Below are 16,617 nucleotides of genomic sequence, written 5' to 3'. Positions count from 1 at the left end.
AATCAAGCGTTGTTTATGTTTCAAAACATAAGCTTCATTAAAGTGGTCTTCCTGCATGATGAACAAATTCATGTTAAACAGAAATCCGAACTAAAACTTGCATGGGTATGCCAACAGCTAAGCATCGCATCTGCCTTGTATGTTTTGATGGTGTACAGTGGTCACGTCGAAGATTTGATCGTCGTGCTCGTCTTCTTTCACTAAACTGATTTGTTTTTCTGGTATCAAAAAGAGTCTGTAGTTGACTGACAAGAACATCAGTAAACAGAGCAGCTGTTCACCTTTGTTGTGAACACAAAATAGAATTAGCAACTACTTTACCTCTGTTCTCAAATTTACTCGACCGGCTGCCCTCAAACATGGAAGGCTTTGCACATTGCATACAAATGTGACATCACACGGTAAGGGTCTATTGATTGTGCATTTTCCCAATTTAATGGTCAATCTTTTTGAATCCAGGTCTCTTTTATCTCATGTTTGGGCCACAATCAACAACAACAATCTTAGCCTTTGTTTCGACCTTTTTTTCTGATGATGTCTGCACAAAACAGCTCCATGCTCTAATTCTAATCTCTCCTCAAACTGTCGATTTTTCTCTGCTGGCCTTCTTGCCGCCATACTGCCACTCCATTATCGCATGTGGCTTGATAGTCACCGTGATAAGCGTCAACGGTGGGACTGTGTTTATTCTGGCTCCAAGGTTTTATGCATACTTTACAAAGAAGTCACACATGCTCATTTTAATTTTGCTGTTAGTGCAGCTTAAGCATTTCCCCGTTGTTTTGATAAATAATGTTTTCTGTTGTGCTAATTCCATGAGTGCTTCAAGCACAATTTACTGTGTTGTTTCCAGACTTTCAACTTGTGTACAAGAACAATGTCTTCGGAGCTAAATGTTTGTTTTTGTTTTTTTAACGGTGTGTGAGTTTAATTGATGCCAAGCAACGAGAGAGAATGCTAACAAATAACGTTTTCACCGCACTATGGCCGAAAGATAATATAATTTGGTCCAGATATTTTCACTCTGATTTTTGACAAATTCTTGTGTTTGAAGTTTTGTTTTTGTGCCGCCATGTACAATTGTCAGGAAAGTTTTAGGGCACTGTGGTAAGTATAAATTGTCAGGACAATGCATTGAATAAGTCAATGAATGTACATGCTAAACCCCGCCAAAAATTTTATCCTGCCTTGAATTAAATTATTATAGCATGTTTGCACGAGCGCTACAAAAAACAAAAAAGAGTAACATTAGCACCAATGCTAGTGCTAACGCAACAGAGAGACACACCCTGGCTTGTCTGCTATTTGTATTGACCTCTAAAGTAGTTGACAACTGGGGCAATGACACTGGCTATTTACCTTATTCATAGTCAGGTTTCATACTTCCTCCTCATCTACAAAAAAAACATGCTGAAGAAATCATGAAAAACCTAATGGCACTGTTGCTTTAAAAAAGAGAAACATGGGGGAAAACCAAATTTTAGTTCCAATGTCAAAACAATCTGGCACTGTGCTGGCTATATACAGTAGTGGTCTACCGACTAAACCACAATTTGACTATTTGAACGGCTTCAGCCTGGATCAAGTCATGGCCGCTCATTGAAGAAGTAACAAGGTCACAGCACAGTGCGACAGCCCGAAGACATTTATTTAATCTGACCTGCGCCATTCTGGGATGAAGTCAGTCCCCGGTTAGTCAGCACTCCCGCCGCTTTGCTAACTCAGCCCTTTTTTATTTTCTCAGCTCGGGAAATTGAGTTTTGCTGGCCACAGTCCTGTACTCTGAATTACATGTGCAACTGACTGATAAATTTGCACTCCGGCGGCGGAGGCGTTGTTGGAATGAAAATTCACAGAAGCGTTTTAGGAGGAAGGTCACTGGAGCACTCCAAAAAATGTTTAGTGTGAGATTCCAGGTACATGATGTAAAAAATCGCTCTTAAGCCTTGTTGGCTTTAATGAGATAACTTGTCTCTTGATGGTTTTATTACTCTGCTGCACCATATTCAGTGAAATATGATACGCCCCACTTGCTCTTGCGGTTACACACTCAGCTCTTCTAGACATTCGACAACTCGTTATCCCTTTATTTCAATCTGTTGACCATTTTAGCTTGTTCCACAAAAGGTTGCCCATGGGAGGGAAGGGCGGAAGCAGGACCGGGCCAGGTCCATTGAGAGCTGATAACCTTTGCCTGTTTTTTAAACACACTGTGGAAAGAACAATCGGCTCTTATCGGTGTGCGCCACAGGCATGATGTTAATTCAACATTATGCAGACGGCGCTCAAGAGAAGCGACGAGAGACGTCACTCGCAAGATGACTGCGCCCTCCCGTTGTCTGTCGCAGACTGATAGCTTGAATATGCCTGGCTCTCCATTTGTCTTTTCTAATCTGCTCCTCTTTCCATGATGCGCACCGGAAATGTTTGTGAGACTTAATTTCGGGTTCAGCACTTATCACATTCAAACAAATAATCGTAATAATATTCCCTCTCTGTTGCTTACGATGTGTTTGAACATTGCACGAATATAAACTTTCGATTTGGTGCTGTTCAATACCAAACCATCTTTGAGTCACGTAAAAGAGAGTGAAATATAAGTCAAATGCTATTGCAACATTCTTCGATTCTCCTGTTCAAAAAATATACCTGTATATATAATCATATTTGGAATTTAGAGTTTATAGAATTTTCTGTCATTAGCAGCAACAAATGACTAACTTCATTTTACACCTGTGTGACAATTCAAAATGTGTTTTAAAAAAAGATGGTGTGAGGCAACTTTGCCTTCAGTATTCGTCATTTTTACACGTTAGCAATGTGAGAATGCTAAAATGATTCCAGATTCAGATTATTTCTTTTTGCACTAGTTCCTTTGACAAATACAAACTAAACGGGATTCGTCCTGCAATAAGGAAATGCCAATTTTACAGAAGAAAAGTCGTCATTAGCAGTCCACAATAATAAAAATCACCAAGTCTCCTTGACACTCTGCGTTTACCGTTTGAATGTGCAGCAGTGTATGTGGCAGCTATGCGTGAATGAAAAAATACAAAATATTTCCAAATTCAAAACAATCATCCCAATGGGAAGGGAGTTCAACAAGCATCCAAGTGTGTATTTTTTTATTTTATTTTTTGTGACCTCCTGCCTCATACTATGCTTGGCAATCAAGTAATAATAAAAAAAAAAATTCTCACACAGTCATAACGATGCTGTCAAATTTAATTTGAATCTCCCTCAGCCGGGTAGTACCTAACCCATGTCCCCCCCCCAGCGAGAATCGTGCGGAGTCGTCAGTGGTGTGAGATGACCCCCTGTGTGGAGGGCGAAGTTTGCAGCCTCCTTTTCAACCGCTCGGGATGGACCTGCACCAGAAGCAGCGGACGCATCAAGACCGTCACGGTAACTTCTGTCGCCTTATACAACTCGATGATAAAGTGTACGCACATGACCTCAAGTGTTTAATATCCGTTTTTCGATGCACGGGAGCGGACGGTTCCACTGATAGTCGAGTGACTATTTAAAAACAACAAACAACGAACTTTTGAAAGTAACAATCCTCCAAAACCAAGCTTTTGTTTTCATTTGTAAGACATCTTCTGACATTTTACCATGACGTCGCACATTGTTGCGACGTGGCTTCACCACTGTCATCGCGAGTAAACGAACCCTTCCATGTCATTTGACCAGCAGAGCCTTCGTCTCTTTTGCCGTACGTTGAATGGTAAAGTGTCAATCAAAAAGATGTTAACGTGAGGTTAGCTGCTCGGAAGGGAGATCAATTTTCATTTCCTTGCTTTCTAATTAAGAAAGCTGCGATCACTTAAGCTCGACTTTTCTCTTGCTGTGCCATTCACTTGGTTTTGAAGACCAGCAAAGGCTCTCACGACAAGAGCTGATCACCTTGAATTTGTTGAGAATGAACCAAGTGGTGAGTACCTTAGCTTATGAATGATCTGGTTTGTACAGACGATGAACGTTTCTTTTCACTGAAACAAATTTGAATGCGTTCAGATCTGAGCCGTTGTCAACACAGAAAGAGAGCCGATCTATTTCTTTGTTTCCTCTAAGCGCAGAATTGTTTCAATTGTGTCCATGAAAAGTTGTTGGATTCAAGATTGTGTGGAATATACTTTGTGCTCTTCTCCACTTGTTGCTGACGCTGGTTGAAGAGCAGCAAGCGATTTTGCTCTCAAAGCGGAATCATGCTCGGCAGCTTTTAGTTGCTGCTGCTGGCGGTGTCGTTCGCGCGCGGTTACGCGCCAAGTGATACCGTCATGTCATGGTCTCGGGAAAGATGGCACAAAAGATGATCATTTATGGTGCCATTGCTTGTGTGTCCTTTTTTGAAATACTTCACTGCACCATGACCAAAGACACATGAAAGCCCAGATGCGGTTTGAAAAATCAGCGTGGTTCTCGTCCTCAGGAGATTTGCCATCATGCTCAGGTACACAACATCAGAAGGAAAGCTGCGGCTTTTTATTTATTTATTTTTTGCTGTTGATCTTTGCTCTTTCTCTCTTTCTCACTTGCAATCTCTTCTTGTCTCTTGCTCGCTCATCCGCCTCCTCTGTCCGACTGCCTCGGGCAGCTACGGGAGATTTCACGCATGCTTTGCACTCGTGTCCTAATCTATTCTGAAAGCATACTTAGGTTCATGTTTGTGTATGTATGCAGCCTGCGTGTGCGTGCGTACGTGTGTGTGTGTGTGTGCGTGTGTTTGTATGTGCTACACACACAACCTGTGTGCTTCTCTACATCTTTTCAATTAGCACGGCTGAGATCAGGTACAGTTAATTGAGATGATGGCGATGGTTTTAGGGGAAACAAGGTTATGAATAATAAGACAAGGAAGTGGGGGTTATGTAAGCACTAGCTGGAAACTGAATGTGAAATAAGATCCATAGTGAAGCTTAATTAATACAGAACCAGACACTTTGTGGACTACGCTGTCTTACTGGCTGATTTCCTTTTTTTTTTTTTTTTTTTTCTCATTTCAGTGATGCACTCAACCACACACACACACACACACACACACACACACACACACACACACACACAGTGCGGAGGTGCAGGATTCGATTCCGGGTCCGTCCTTCCTGTGTGACGTTTGCCCTGTGCCTCCGTGGGTTTTCTCCGGGTCCATCGGTTTCCTCCCACATTGCAAAAACATGCGTGGCAGGTTGTTGGAACACCCTAAATTGTCCCTCGGTGTGAGTGTAAGCACGGATGGTTGTTTGGCAGGCAACCGGTTCAGGGTGTCCCCCGCCTACTGCCCGAACGACGGCTGGGATCGGCTCCAGCATGCCCCCGCGTTCCTTGTGAGGATAAGTGGCTCAGAAAATGGATGGATGGATTTTACGTTCAGTACGACACCGAAACCCAACGAAAGAGGTGATTTCCACGTGGATGGACACTGAGGGGCATCTTCTCCCATCAGCTTCAATCAGAAAAGCATAGATTTGCATCTTTCTGACGCCAAACATTCTCCCATCGACTGAAGTCTGTCATTTACGCTCTCATGAAAGCGGCACGCCGCTGCATAGCTCACAATCTGTCTTTACGCAATTAAATTCACCAAAATCTGCTCCAATACTTAGATGTGATTCCAACAGGCATCAAGTTTAATCTAAAAATCTTTAGCTTTGTGCCACCCAATGGTCAGGCGCGCCGAGGGTGTGTCACCGCAAACGACCTCGCTATGCTTAACACCCTAGCGTGCCGCAGAGCCGCCTGACAAATTCCCCACAATGAGGTTTGTATTTGCACAAAAATCAAGATGCAACGGTTTTTGACCAGCGTGCAGCTGGTCAGACGGGCTGCGTCGCGGTCGCCCCCCCCCCCCCCTTCCCATTCATCCGCCCTCTCATTACATGTTATGTCTTGTGACTTGTTGTAACTGTCATATGCTTATTTATGTGCTAGAGTCTTTTTTTTATTATCCTGGACTTAAATTATCCTCAGAAGAGGATAGTTCGAGCGTGTTTTTTTTCCCTCTCCCTACCCAGTGTTTTCCTTTCTGAACTCTGACTGTAAATTTCCCCATTGCGGGACAAATAAAGGATATCTTAATCTTTTACATTCAAGCTAACCTGCGCAGTCTACGACTCTAGACACCTGATAGTTTCCAAGATCAGACGGAACGTCTCCTCACGTGAACCGAATCAAATGACCCGGCAGCCTTCGGGAGGACAATGTAGATTTGTAAGAACCGCTGATGACGCCGCTCTTATTCATGCTCAGATCTGCTACGCGTACCGAGCCTTGCGCTTGAACGCTGCCGTGCTCTCTTGGAGGATGATTCACAAGATTCGTAAGCCAATGAAATGCGTCACTCTTCTGTGATTCAACACATTTTATGATGCACTACTTTGAAACCTGTGTATGTGTTTTAGACGAAGCGATTGGTCACCAGTCGATCGCAGGGCTCACAAGTGATTACCCCAAAAAAATGATCTTCTCATTCCAAGTATTTTTTTTTTACATTTTGAGCGATAAATTGAGCTCACACTTCGCATCTCATTGGTCTCATTCAACCTTTTTGCAGTTGCATTATGGTGAACTTGTGCAGTATTTCGTTCTTTAACGGTTTAAATGAGATGTGCCTCCTGCACCTCTTGCCAAAAAGCAGAACTCTTGACATGAATGAGCTCTATTCTGGTAAAATGACTGTCATTAGGCCGCGACTAGCACAGTTCATTGAGTACAATGCATCAGGCAGTGAGGGGAACAATGTGTAAAGATTATCGTTTGAACCACGTCCCTTTGTACTGACAGGTTGGTACATGCAGTAAAAAAATGAGCCTAGAGAAAAATAAATGTATTTTAAATGGTCTTATTTCTATCCAGTCGGAAAGTGTTGGCGAGGAATATCAGTACTAAAAGTCATTAGAGCAATGTTGACGTCGTTAAAATTCAATGATCGAGTATTGGATTTCTGGTATTAAATATGAATGCCATACAATATGTGCTCTGTCCTCCAACGTTCTGTCGCTGCTGCCTTTCAGTCTCATTTGCGGAGAAATGTATTTGATCTTGTCCAGCAGCAAGTACGCCTAACAATGCTGCATTTACAATGCAGTACAAAGCGACTGTGATGCAGTCAAACAAGCACTTCTTTTACTTTCCGTACAGTTCAATCAGCATACTAATGCTGCTTTTAAATGAGGCAAAGGATCGTGTGTTCAGCTTTTGGCTTTGCTCGCTTGAGATTTCAGTCTTCGTCATACTTATGTTAAAGTACTGTAGTTACCATATTTTCCACACTATAAGGCACACCGAAAAGCATTCCATTTTCTCAAAAGCCGACAGTGCGCCTTGTAATCCGATGCTCCTGACATATGGATCAATATTCAGATTTTTTGGGCATAGTTTTCTAAATGTCCTGCTATGCGCTTTGTTACATCTGCAGCGGTTGTGAAGGATCTATAGAAATAAAGCTGTATTGTATTGCATTGTATCCTTTTAGCGCAGCTCCATCTAGTAGATGCATAACGCAACCGCAGCCAATATTCTATGCGCCTCATAATGCGTTGCGCCCTACATATGAAAACTCTTTTAAATTGGGCCATTCATTGAAGGTGTGCCTTATACTTTGAAGCGTCTTTTAGTGCGGAAAATACGGTACCTTATTTTTGTTGGTTGACATGTCTCGTTCCAACAATGACTTAACTTTTACGCGATGCGGTGACTGCATGAGACCGAGTGTATATGAGAGAAACTGAGTGACAAAAGGCCATCTTTGCATCCCCCTTCACCTTATTAATTTTTAATGTAGCTCATGTTTTGTTTGGTATTTATTCCCACCCTCTTTCATTTATGTACAGTATGTATTCTTTGTTGTTGTTTCCTTCCATCAGCTTTGGGCTGGAGGTCTTTTCTCTGGCTAGTGTGTCAGAGGCTGCACGCACTCCCTCGAGTTGTCACATCGAGCACACTTTATCCTTCTGCTCTTTTTTGAAGTTCTGTCATCGGCAGCCTTTGAACTGCCACTTGTGTTTTAGCTCGTCTCCGGAGGTTCATCTGGTGTGAAATCGTTGGAGCTAAAGGCCACGTTTCAACACTGAGTCTTGATAGCACTTCGGGCAAAGAAAAGCCTTTCACTGGGTGAGACACGCTAAAGCTCTCAACAACACTCTGCACCTTTTTTTTTTTCCTCCCAAAACTACTAGTGGCATTGAGGCAGCACGATGGCTGGATGGTTAGCTCATCTGCCTCATAGTTCTGAGTTTAGAAGTTTAAATCTCAGCTCTGGCCTTTTTGAAGACTCTAAATTGCCCGAAGGTGTAGATATGAGTGTAAATATTGACCGGTGATCAGTCCAAGGTGTACCACATGTCAGGTAGCCTCTTCAGGTAGTTTGACTACGTCAGGTAGTCAAAAGTCAGGTAGCATACACTTTTGCTCATCCGCAGCCTTAGTGAACATGAACAGTGTAGAAAATGGACAAATGGAAAGAGGTATTGAAACTGATGAGCATTTATGTGTGACAATGCATCTACTCGAGTTAAGTGGAATTCAGCGACTTGGTGATGAAATAGGTGAAAATACAAATGATCAGAATCAGATGTATTGGCCAAGTATGCCCAAGCCAAACAAGGAACATTCTTGATTCTTGTTTGACTTCAGACGACCAGTTCCTCAGCTTTATTTTATGTTTTCACACCTGGATTCATTGGATTCATAGTTTTGAAGAGTTTCTTTACTTGATCTTTGTGAGCAAAACAATGTTCACATGTTTGCGGGTGACATTTTGTGGATATGGAACGACTTGACATCTTAAGGCGAAACAAAAATTTTGAAGTGTTTGCTTCAATGGATTTTCTTCTGATATTAAAAATGCAAAACTATTCATCAGCTTGAGCTTTTGTTTGTGAAACACAATGTTTCTAAAAATAATAATAATAATAATACTTTGTTCCTGAATTATGCCACGTCGATGAAGAAAAGTAGTTAATTGATTGCCTTTTAACATTTCAGCATCGATCTTCAGTGGCGCCTTCTGAAAGATTCTGCCGGCGTGCCTCATTTGAACTGCGAGACTTGATCATTTATTTACAACACTTGATGTTTACAAGTCAGGTTGAAAAGCGTGCACCTCCAGCTCAGAGAGGAGATCCAAAAAAATGCCCTGCATTACACAACAAATTGCTCGTGAAGGAAGCCCTCTCGTCCCGCATGCCAGCAGGAAATCGATGTTTTCCAAGTCCAAAATTTGTCAGGTTCCGGTTTTGTTAGCAGCCATGGATGATGAGCCCATTTTTTGCACTGTCTTGTCCACATTCATCTTGTTGTCCTTTTAATTCGTGGGAACAATTCATTGTGCTGCCTCAGCATTCTGCTTCGACTTCACGAGGGTCTCAGATCGATAACTTAAACCCGAAGAAAGAGACAAGGTCCTCAGTTGTGAGCCCAGATGCGATGAAATCTCTGAAGAGGTAAACAATATCTCCAGGTAACTGATCAAGCTACACCTGTGCTTTACGAAATAATAGAAATAGAATGTATCCCCTTCAAGTGTTAAATGGTCGCCATCAAGTGACATTCTTAAAAGTCATCGTGTCAAAGTAACTTTAATCAAATAAATGGATATTCAATATTGCTGCATGTAGAATAGAAATGAAAGTTTTCACCCTGGTAAAAATGTGCCTTTTGTTTGTGAGCCTCTCTGGTCATTTCCATGTTAGTCATTAGCCAAATTGCTTTTGGCTTGAATTCAATGATTAACATCAACGCTCCTGTAAAATGAAAATAAAAAGTCTTATAAATTTGACATACCACAAGGAGCGTTGGTAACAACACTGCCAAATCCCAATGATTAGAAAAATTGCAAGCGCATAAAATGAGGCTTCAAAATCAAGACTTTCAAATGGTGTGGGCGTGTCTGATCAATGTGTTGAAACCACACTGCACTCAATTGTCAATCAAATTCCACTGCTTCTACTAAAGGGCCTGTTTTATGCTATTTTAAACTTTCCACGGTTAGCATAAGTCATACGTGTGATTATATCTTACCGTTGGCACAATGGTGATCTTAGCACGTTGGGCTCACAGTGCAGAAGGTGCAGGGTTCGATTCCGGCTCCGACCTTTCTGTATGGAGTTTGAATGTCCTCCCCGTGCCTGTGTGGGTTTTCTCCAGGTACTCCGGTTTTCTTTTACATTCCAAAAACATGCATGGTAGGCTGATTGAACACTCTAGTCTAAATTGTCCCTTGGTGTGACTGTGAGCGCGGATGGTTGTTCGTCTTTGTGTGCCCTGCGATTTGCTGGTAACCGGTTCAGGGTGTCCCCCGCCTACTGCCCGAAGACAGCTGGGATAGGCTCCAGCTACCCCCGCCACCCTTGTGAGGAGAAACGGATTAGAAGATGGATGGATGAAATGATGGGATGTTTTACTGAGCAACTGGAAGAGGCGCATGATTACCACCACTACATTGCATCATCGTATTTTCTTCTATGACATAACCGGTCAAGTCAAAGGAGGAGGGGGGAAAATACAGCCGATGCATTAGATGCTGACAGAGATGACTCTAGTAACATTGATCTTCTGATACAGATACAGCTGGAAAATCTACCGTGGTTTTTTTTAAGAGAACTCAAACAGCTTGCTATTTTCTCCGAAAGCCACCTCGAGCTGGGGCTTCTCCATAAGCATATCCTCTCTTTTGGTCTTTGCCCATCAAAAGGGTTAACAAGGTATCACAATTCATTGTGTTTGTTCCTCTTGTCCAACCCTTTCTGAGCTGCTCCGTGAATGTAATAGAAAGCCAGAGGTTTGCTTTGCATCGCAGCCGTCGTGGCTCGTATCCCTGCGGGCAGCCTCATTTTGCTCCTTGTTTTGATTTAAAGATGCAGTGGAAGTACTTAGCATTTAGATGACATGCCGGAGAGAGGTGTGATGGATCAACAGCTCTTCAGAGGCCTGAATTCCGTCACCGGCCCAGCGAGCCGGTCTTACAGACGGACGAACCGAGTGACAGATCACAGGACGAGAAGCCGGGTTGGCTGCGGAATACCAAGTCCGCAGAAACGACTGAAACAGAATGCCTGGCACAACCAAGAGGAGAGCAGCGGAATGCCAATGCGGCTCTCCCAACGCTTGCCTCGCCTTTGCTCCTCTGATTGGCTAAACACATCATTAGCTTCGTGATTATGATTAGCTGAGTCATTATCTCCACAAAAGTGGCTCATTCGCCAATATTAAGACGACAAGGAAGCTGCTTGGTCCCAACAGTCAAGAGGAAAGAAAAATGCCAAGATTAAGCCGTTGTTGGCGGTGCACCTCTCCCGAAGGGTCAAGCAAAACAAAACAAAAAAAGCGCACTTAGTAACCTTCGTCTTCCATTCTTTCACCTTGTACATAATTAGAAGACATACCGCGTGTGCTTTTAAATGAACATACGCTCTTTACCAGAGGCCAGCATGTTGAGGGAAGGTTTCATAAAACATTCTTTTAATGTCGATCTACCTTCTTTTGCAGCCTTTGCCCAGGGAGCCATCGTAGAATGCAGCGGTGGGAAAAAGACCACCTGCGAGTATGTGAGTATTATATTTATTCGGTGGAGACAGAAATACTAATCACAGGCACTATTTTTTAGTCCTTTCAGGGACAGCGGTTACTACAGTGGACAGGGGTTAAATACTGTATATAGATTATTATATTGAAATCGAATGGGGTTTTTTTAAGGCTTCTAGTAGTGCAAACATCTTCTGACATTTAAAACGTTGACCTGTCAGCGATTTCTGATAATTCATGAAACCACGTTTTGAAAAAAAAAAAACTAAAACTGATTGTAAAGAACTGATCACAAACATACCAATACTCATGAGCATTTGTCAACTCCTTTAGTGTTTGCAAAGGATCATAAAATACAAAAATGCACTTTACTATGTATGCTTCCTTTCTATTAAGCCATGTTTACGCAAATCAAATTTCCCCCCCCCCCCCCCCGCCCCCATGTGTACTTTATTGTCCATCTCGCGTCGCCACGCCCAAGGCGCAACTGGCCTAACACAAGTTATAATTGAAAGTCATATCTCGTCAGAGTGTTACACTCACTCTGCTTGACTTTGCTGGAAGGTTTCCATCCCTTTCTTTCTGAAAAAAATAATAGAAAACATATGAGACATTTAGCTTAGTTCTTTTCCCAAAGCTGTGTCTGTGAAGTTTTTGTATTCGACAAATCCAGAGGCTTCTGGAAGATTGATTTCCCCTCTCCCGCCGAGAAAACAAAATGAATCATGCACAATTACCAAGGACACTGAAAGAAGGCGTGATTGGGGGCGCCATAAATATTTATTTGCCGGTACTAGGAATTTATACTATATGGATTTGCCACATCCCATTTAGGTATCAGAATGATTTATTTACGCAATCCTGGGTTTGTCGACGCTTATGCCCCGCCATGTATGTATTAGCATTTTATGGATTTATCCATCGTACACTGTCGACGTCAATTATCGTTCAAATGGGTACTTGATCGGATGATTGGCTAAATGAAGTCATTACCTGACCTTTCTCTTTATTCAGTTCTTTGTGAAGTTCACTTTTTCAAGATTTTGCTGGTTTGATATACATTGCTGGTCTTGCGATTGCTTCTCGGCACTCCAAAATGGATGCCCGTTTCATGAAGATTTTAGCTCGTCAGTTATACACAAAGAGATTTGGTGAATTGCACACAACTCAAAGGAATGCAATATCAAACTAGATATAAAAACATAATTTAATGACACTCAACTGATTTAAGTGCCACTCACACACAAAAAAAAAAGTCTGGCTCAGTCTGAACATGTTCAACAAAATGGGATCGTCTATCGTGTACACATTATGATTGCGATGCAAAATCTCTTCGAGTCATCATGAAGTGGAAGGACAAAATGTTATTAGACACTGATGAAATACTTCATGAGTGTGTAAGCTGTTCTTGTCTCATCATTTGTTGCTTCCCGCTTTGTTCCTTACCAGGTTCCCTGATTCATGCTGTGAGACAAGCTGCGGCCAATCACTACACAGAGCATTACGTCTGTCCAACAAAAAGTTTCACAAACTCGACACCATGCCTTGAGCCTCTCTTTTTTTGGGCTTTTTCTTTCTGGTAGTTTCAGCATCAGCCTTGACACTTCTGCAGCCACATTTAGAGACTAAACATTGAGCGGTGTGTCAGCGGTGAAACATTCTTCGACAAGTATTGGCCATGCAGTCTGGAGGACACTGCCCGCAAGACTTTATGAGAAGATCTTTTCCTAAAATCAAGGCCGTCCATATTCTCCCTTTGCCAACACTGAGGCCATCCAAGATGATTTTACAACTATCCGTATGATGCTGACTCACCGCTAACTTCACCCAGGCCACTGATGAACCCACAGCATTCACTAGGATGTAGCCAGCAGACACTCGGCGTGAAGAGCGAAAAATATTGTGAGCGTGGACGTCTACTTGGACTCTTACTGGGGTGGACACATCACATGTGAAAATGACTGACACATGTCCGACCCTGTCAACAAAGGTCATCACGTGGCCCGTTTGAATCGCTCGTCATCCAGCGTGTTTTTTATTATTATTTTTTAAACATAGTAGTTAAATCATTTTTGTCAATGAAGCTCACTTCATCAGAGGAATTTCTCATAACAGACCCCTGGCGCAGTGTGAGCGCTGTGTGTGCGTGTGTGCGGGCACATCCAGGGATACACTGTGAAATAAATTCAATCAAATGTCATTGTTCATCCACTTGTATTTTTGCCCACACACAGAATGAAACGTACAGGACTGGGATTCAAGCCCCACTGTAAAGATAAGAAGGAAAAACTCCACTATTGGAACAAAATTCTTGAACATTGGAAAAAAAGCCCAATTTTGTGTTCAAGAAAAGTGTCAAGCTCGAGGCCCGGGGGCCAGATCTGGCCCGCCACATCATTTTATGTGGCCCACGAAAGCAAATCAAACATGTCAACTTCCACGATGATTGCTAAAATCTCGACCAAAATTTAACATTGTCATATGTAATCAATAAGAGACATAGTGGAAGCATTTTCTTGCTACCAAACCCCGCATTACAGTAACTTAAACAATAGTTGAATAAACCGTTATTATAGACTTTTTTATATGGTTTTAGTCATAAGGGAAACGGTAACTAAAATGTGGCCCACGACAAAAATGAGTTTGACACCCCTGTGTTAAAGTAAGAATGTTGTCAAGTTACCGGGTAAATTTGTGCAAACTTGACAAGCAATGAAACTGTGTTTGTGTTTGTTGACACATCAACACCAGCAGCAGAATGAACTCCTTTTAATGTGTAAATGTTTCAAGTATGCGTTGAACTCACCTCTGATGTTTGTCTTTGTTCAATCATGAAGCAGAACTGTTTTGCAACAAATATGAAAAGATATTTAATGAGGACGAGTATATGAGACGTCTCTCCAGACACACAGCCACTGCTGATCTCAGACCTTGGCATTTGGTGAGAATTTTGATATTTACTTGTTAACATGGCAACATAATTTCTGTGGAGAAATTATTTTCTCTAAAAAAAACAAAAAAACAAACCAGACTCATACCTTTTTTTTTTTCCAGGAAAAAAGAATGATACTTTTGTTCTTACAACTTTAAGACATTTCTTCTTGTAATGTAACTTCTTTTCTTTTTCAGTGTGGCCCAAATATTTCTTTGTACACCGTACACAATCTCGCACTAAATTGTGTCCTTGTGTTGAAATTGCAAAGCGTTTGCACATTTGCTTTTTTTTTTGTGGTCTTAATTTTTTTTGCATTGAAATATTTGTATTGAGGTGGCGGAACAGAAATAGTGTATAACTGAAAGTAGTAGTAGTAAAAAAAAAAAATCTGCTATCCAGAACATTTCCTATGTGATGTATTTCGGGGCACTGGTCTAAAAACAAGTCTATTTTGATATGAAATCTTTTATTGATCTGAAAGTATTAGCTGCTCTCAGATGCTTGATATATTTGACATGATATACTGTATATATAATTAAAGTACAATTATGGTACTTTATGTTCAATGGATGTCAGACATAAAGAACACTGAAAATGTGCGTTAGAGACCCCCCTTCACTCATTATCTTCACTTCAGCTGATTGTTGCTAATGCTACTAAGAGGTTAACTCATCGATCACAAAAGTTAAAGCAAGACTTTATTAAAAGAAACAATTTATTAATTATCACGCCAGTCATTCTAAATAATGAAATTCTGTTCGGACCACATCTCAAAGCTGTAGCGATGGCGATTCGGTTACATTTCACTCATAATGTTTTCAGAATAATAGTATTATCAAACACTGCTTTGTCCACTTCATTTTTTTTCAGTTGCCTTAAACAAATCAGGAAGTACAATAGTTATCAGATTCATTTTCTTACCAGAAATGTCGATCAATCAGTTTGTATGATTAGCAGTCCCGAACCTTTTTTTGCGGAATCGCTCCTTGCGGTTACACGTAAGCACCAAAAACAAACAGGGGGGGGGGGGGGGGGGGGGTATGCAAGGGCCAATATAATCAAGCACTAAATATCACCACCAAAATGCTGTAATCACACCACCTCTTTGATCAACTGGCAGACCTTGCTCGTAGACAAGACCTTCGACCAAGTAAAAGCTAAAGTCACTAACAGTTTTGGCGTTGGGTGGCGTAGTGTGATTTGAGCTCTGTTGATATGCGTCTTGGATTTCACCTTATTTTGTTCATAAATATAACAGTGTACCTCAGACCCTCTGAATCATTGTACAAAACAATCCATTGAATGCATTATTATCATTATTATTATTGTTAACACACAGACACGCGATTGTGGGTGGAAGGTGGTCTCCAAGTGCCCACTTTACTGTGGCCAACTTTATATGATCCGCAAGTGGAGATCTTGCAATTGTTTGTTGTGAGAGGTGGAAAAGCCACCTTGTTGTTATTCCTGTCATTAGTTAGCGAGCCTCATGAGCATTTTCCATCTGCCTTCTTTTGTCTGAATGATCGAATCACAGTTGTAATGTTTGTTTAAGGTAAAAATCACCAGTGAGTTCTTTTGAAAACAACAAAACAAATGACATTATACATAAGCTGAAATCTGAAAAATAAATGAGTCTTTTCGAGGACAAAAGCATGTCGAGCTGGTGTCCCTGTTAATGTGATGATACCCTTATTTTTTTCTTTGCCTGTTTCTTTCTTTTCTTTTTTTTGCTGTTGTTTATTTGTACTTAAAATCCTGTATATCGGTGTCGTAATGTATGCATTCGAGAATATAAAGTGAGCATCTGCTTGAGGGAAGACTGACTTTTCACTGTGTTTGTGGGTGTGTGCCACTATTGCAGCTTCTATTCTATGCGCCTTATAATACCATCCATCCATCCATTTTCCGAACCGCTTGATCCTCACTAGGGTCGCGGGGGGTGCTGGAGCCTATCCCAGCTGTCTTCGGGCAGTAGGCGGGGGACACCCTGAACCAGTTGCCAGCCAATCCCAGGGCACACAGAGACGAACAACCATCCACGCTCACATTCACACCTAGGGACAATTTTAGAGAGTCCAATCAGCCTGCCATGCATGTTCTTGGAATGTGGGAGGAAACCGGAGTACCCGGAGAAAACCCACGCAGGCCCGGGGAGA

The 16,617-nt window shown here is 41.7% G+C and overlaps 1 protein-coding gene across 3 annotated transcripts in view; it reads left to right on the top strand.

Annotated features, from left to right (window-relative positions):
* tafa5l (TAFA chemokine like family member 5, like) overlaps positions 1 to 15,478 on the top strand; it is a 40,281-nt gene extending 24,803 nt beyond the window's left edge. For 2 of the 3 annotated variants that reach the window (XM_086106346.1, XM_086106328.1), the window contains exons 3-5: positions 3,278 to 3,405; positions 11,488 to 11,546; positions 12,973 to 15,478. In XM_086106346.1, coding sequence (XP_085962472.1) covers positions 3,278 to 3,405; positions 11,488 to 11,511 — 152 coding nt within the window. In that variant the 3' untranslated portion in view covers positions 11,512 to 11,546; positions 12,973 to 15,478. The remainder of the gene's footprint in view (positions 1 to 3,277; positions 3,406 to 11,487; positions 11,547 to 12,972) is intronic. The other variant, XM_086106337.1, reaches the window with a different exon arrangement.
* The last annotated feature ends 1,139 nt before the right edge of the window (positions 15,479 to 16,617 follow it).

The sequence above is a fragment of the Hippocampus guttulatus genome, chromosome 1, assembly GCF_054856545.1.
Source record: "Hippocampus guttulatus isolate MCC_2025c chromosome 1, RoL_Hgut_1.0, whole genome shotgun sequence".
Taxonomy (NCBI): domain Eukaryota; kingdom Metazoa; phylum Chordata; class Actinopteri; order Syngnathiformes; family Syngnathidae; genus Hippocampus; species Hippocampus guttulatus.
This window is presented reverse-complemented; position numbering and strand designations above follow the sequence as displayed.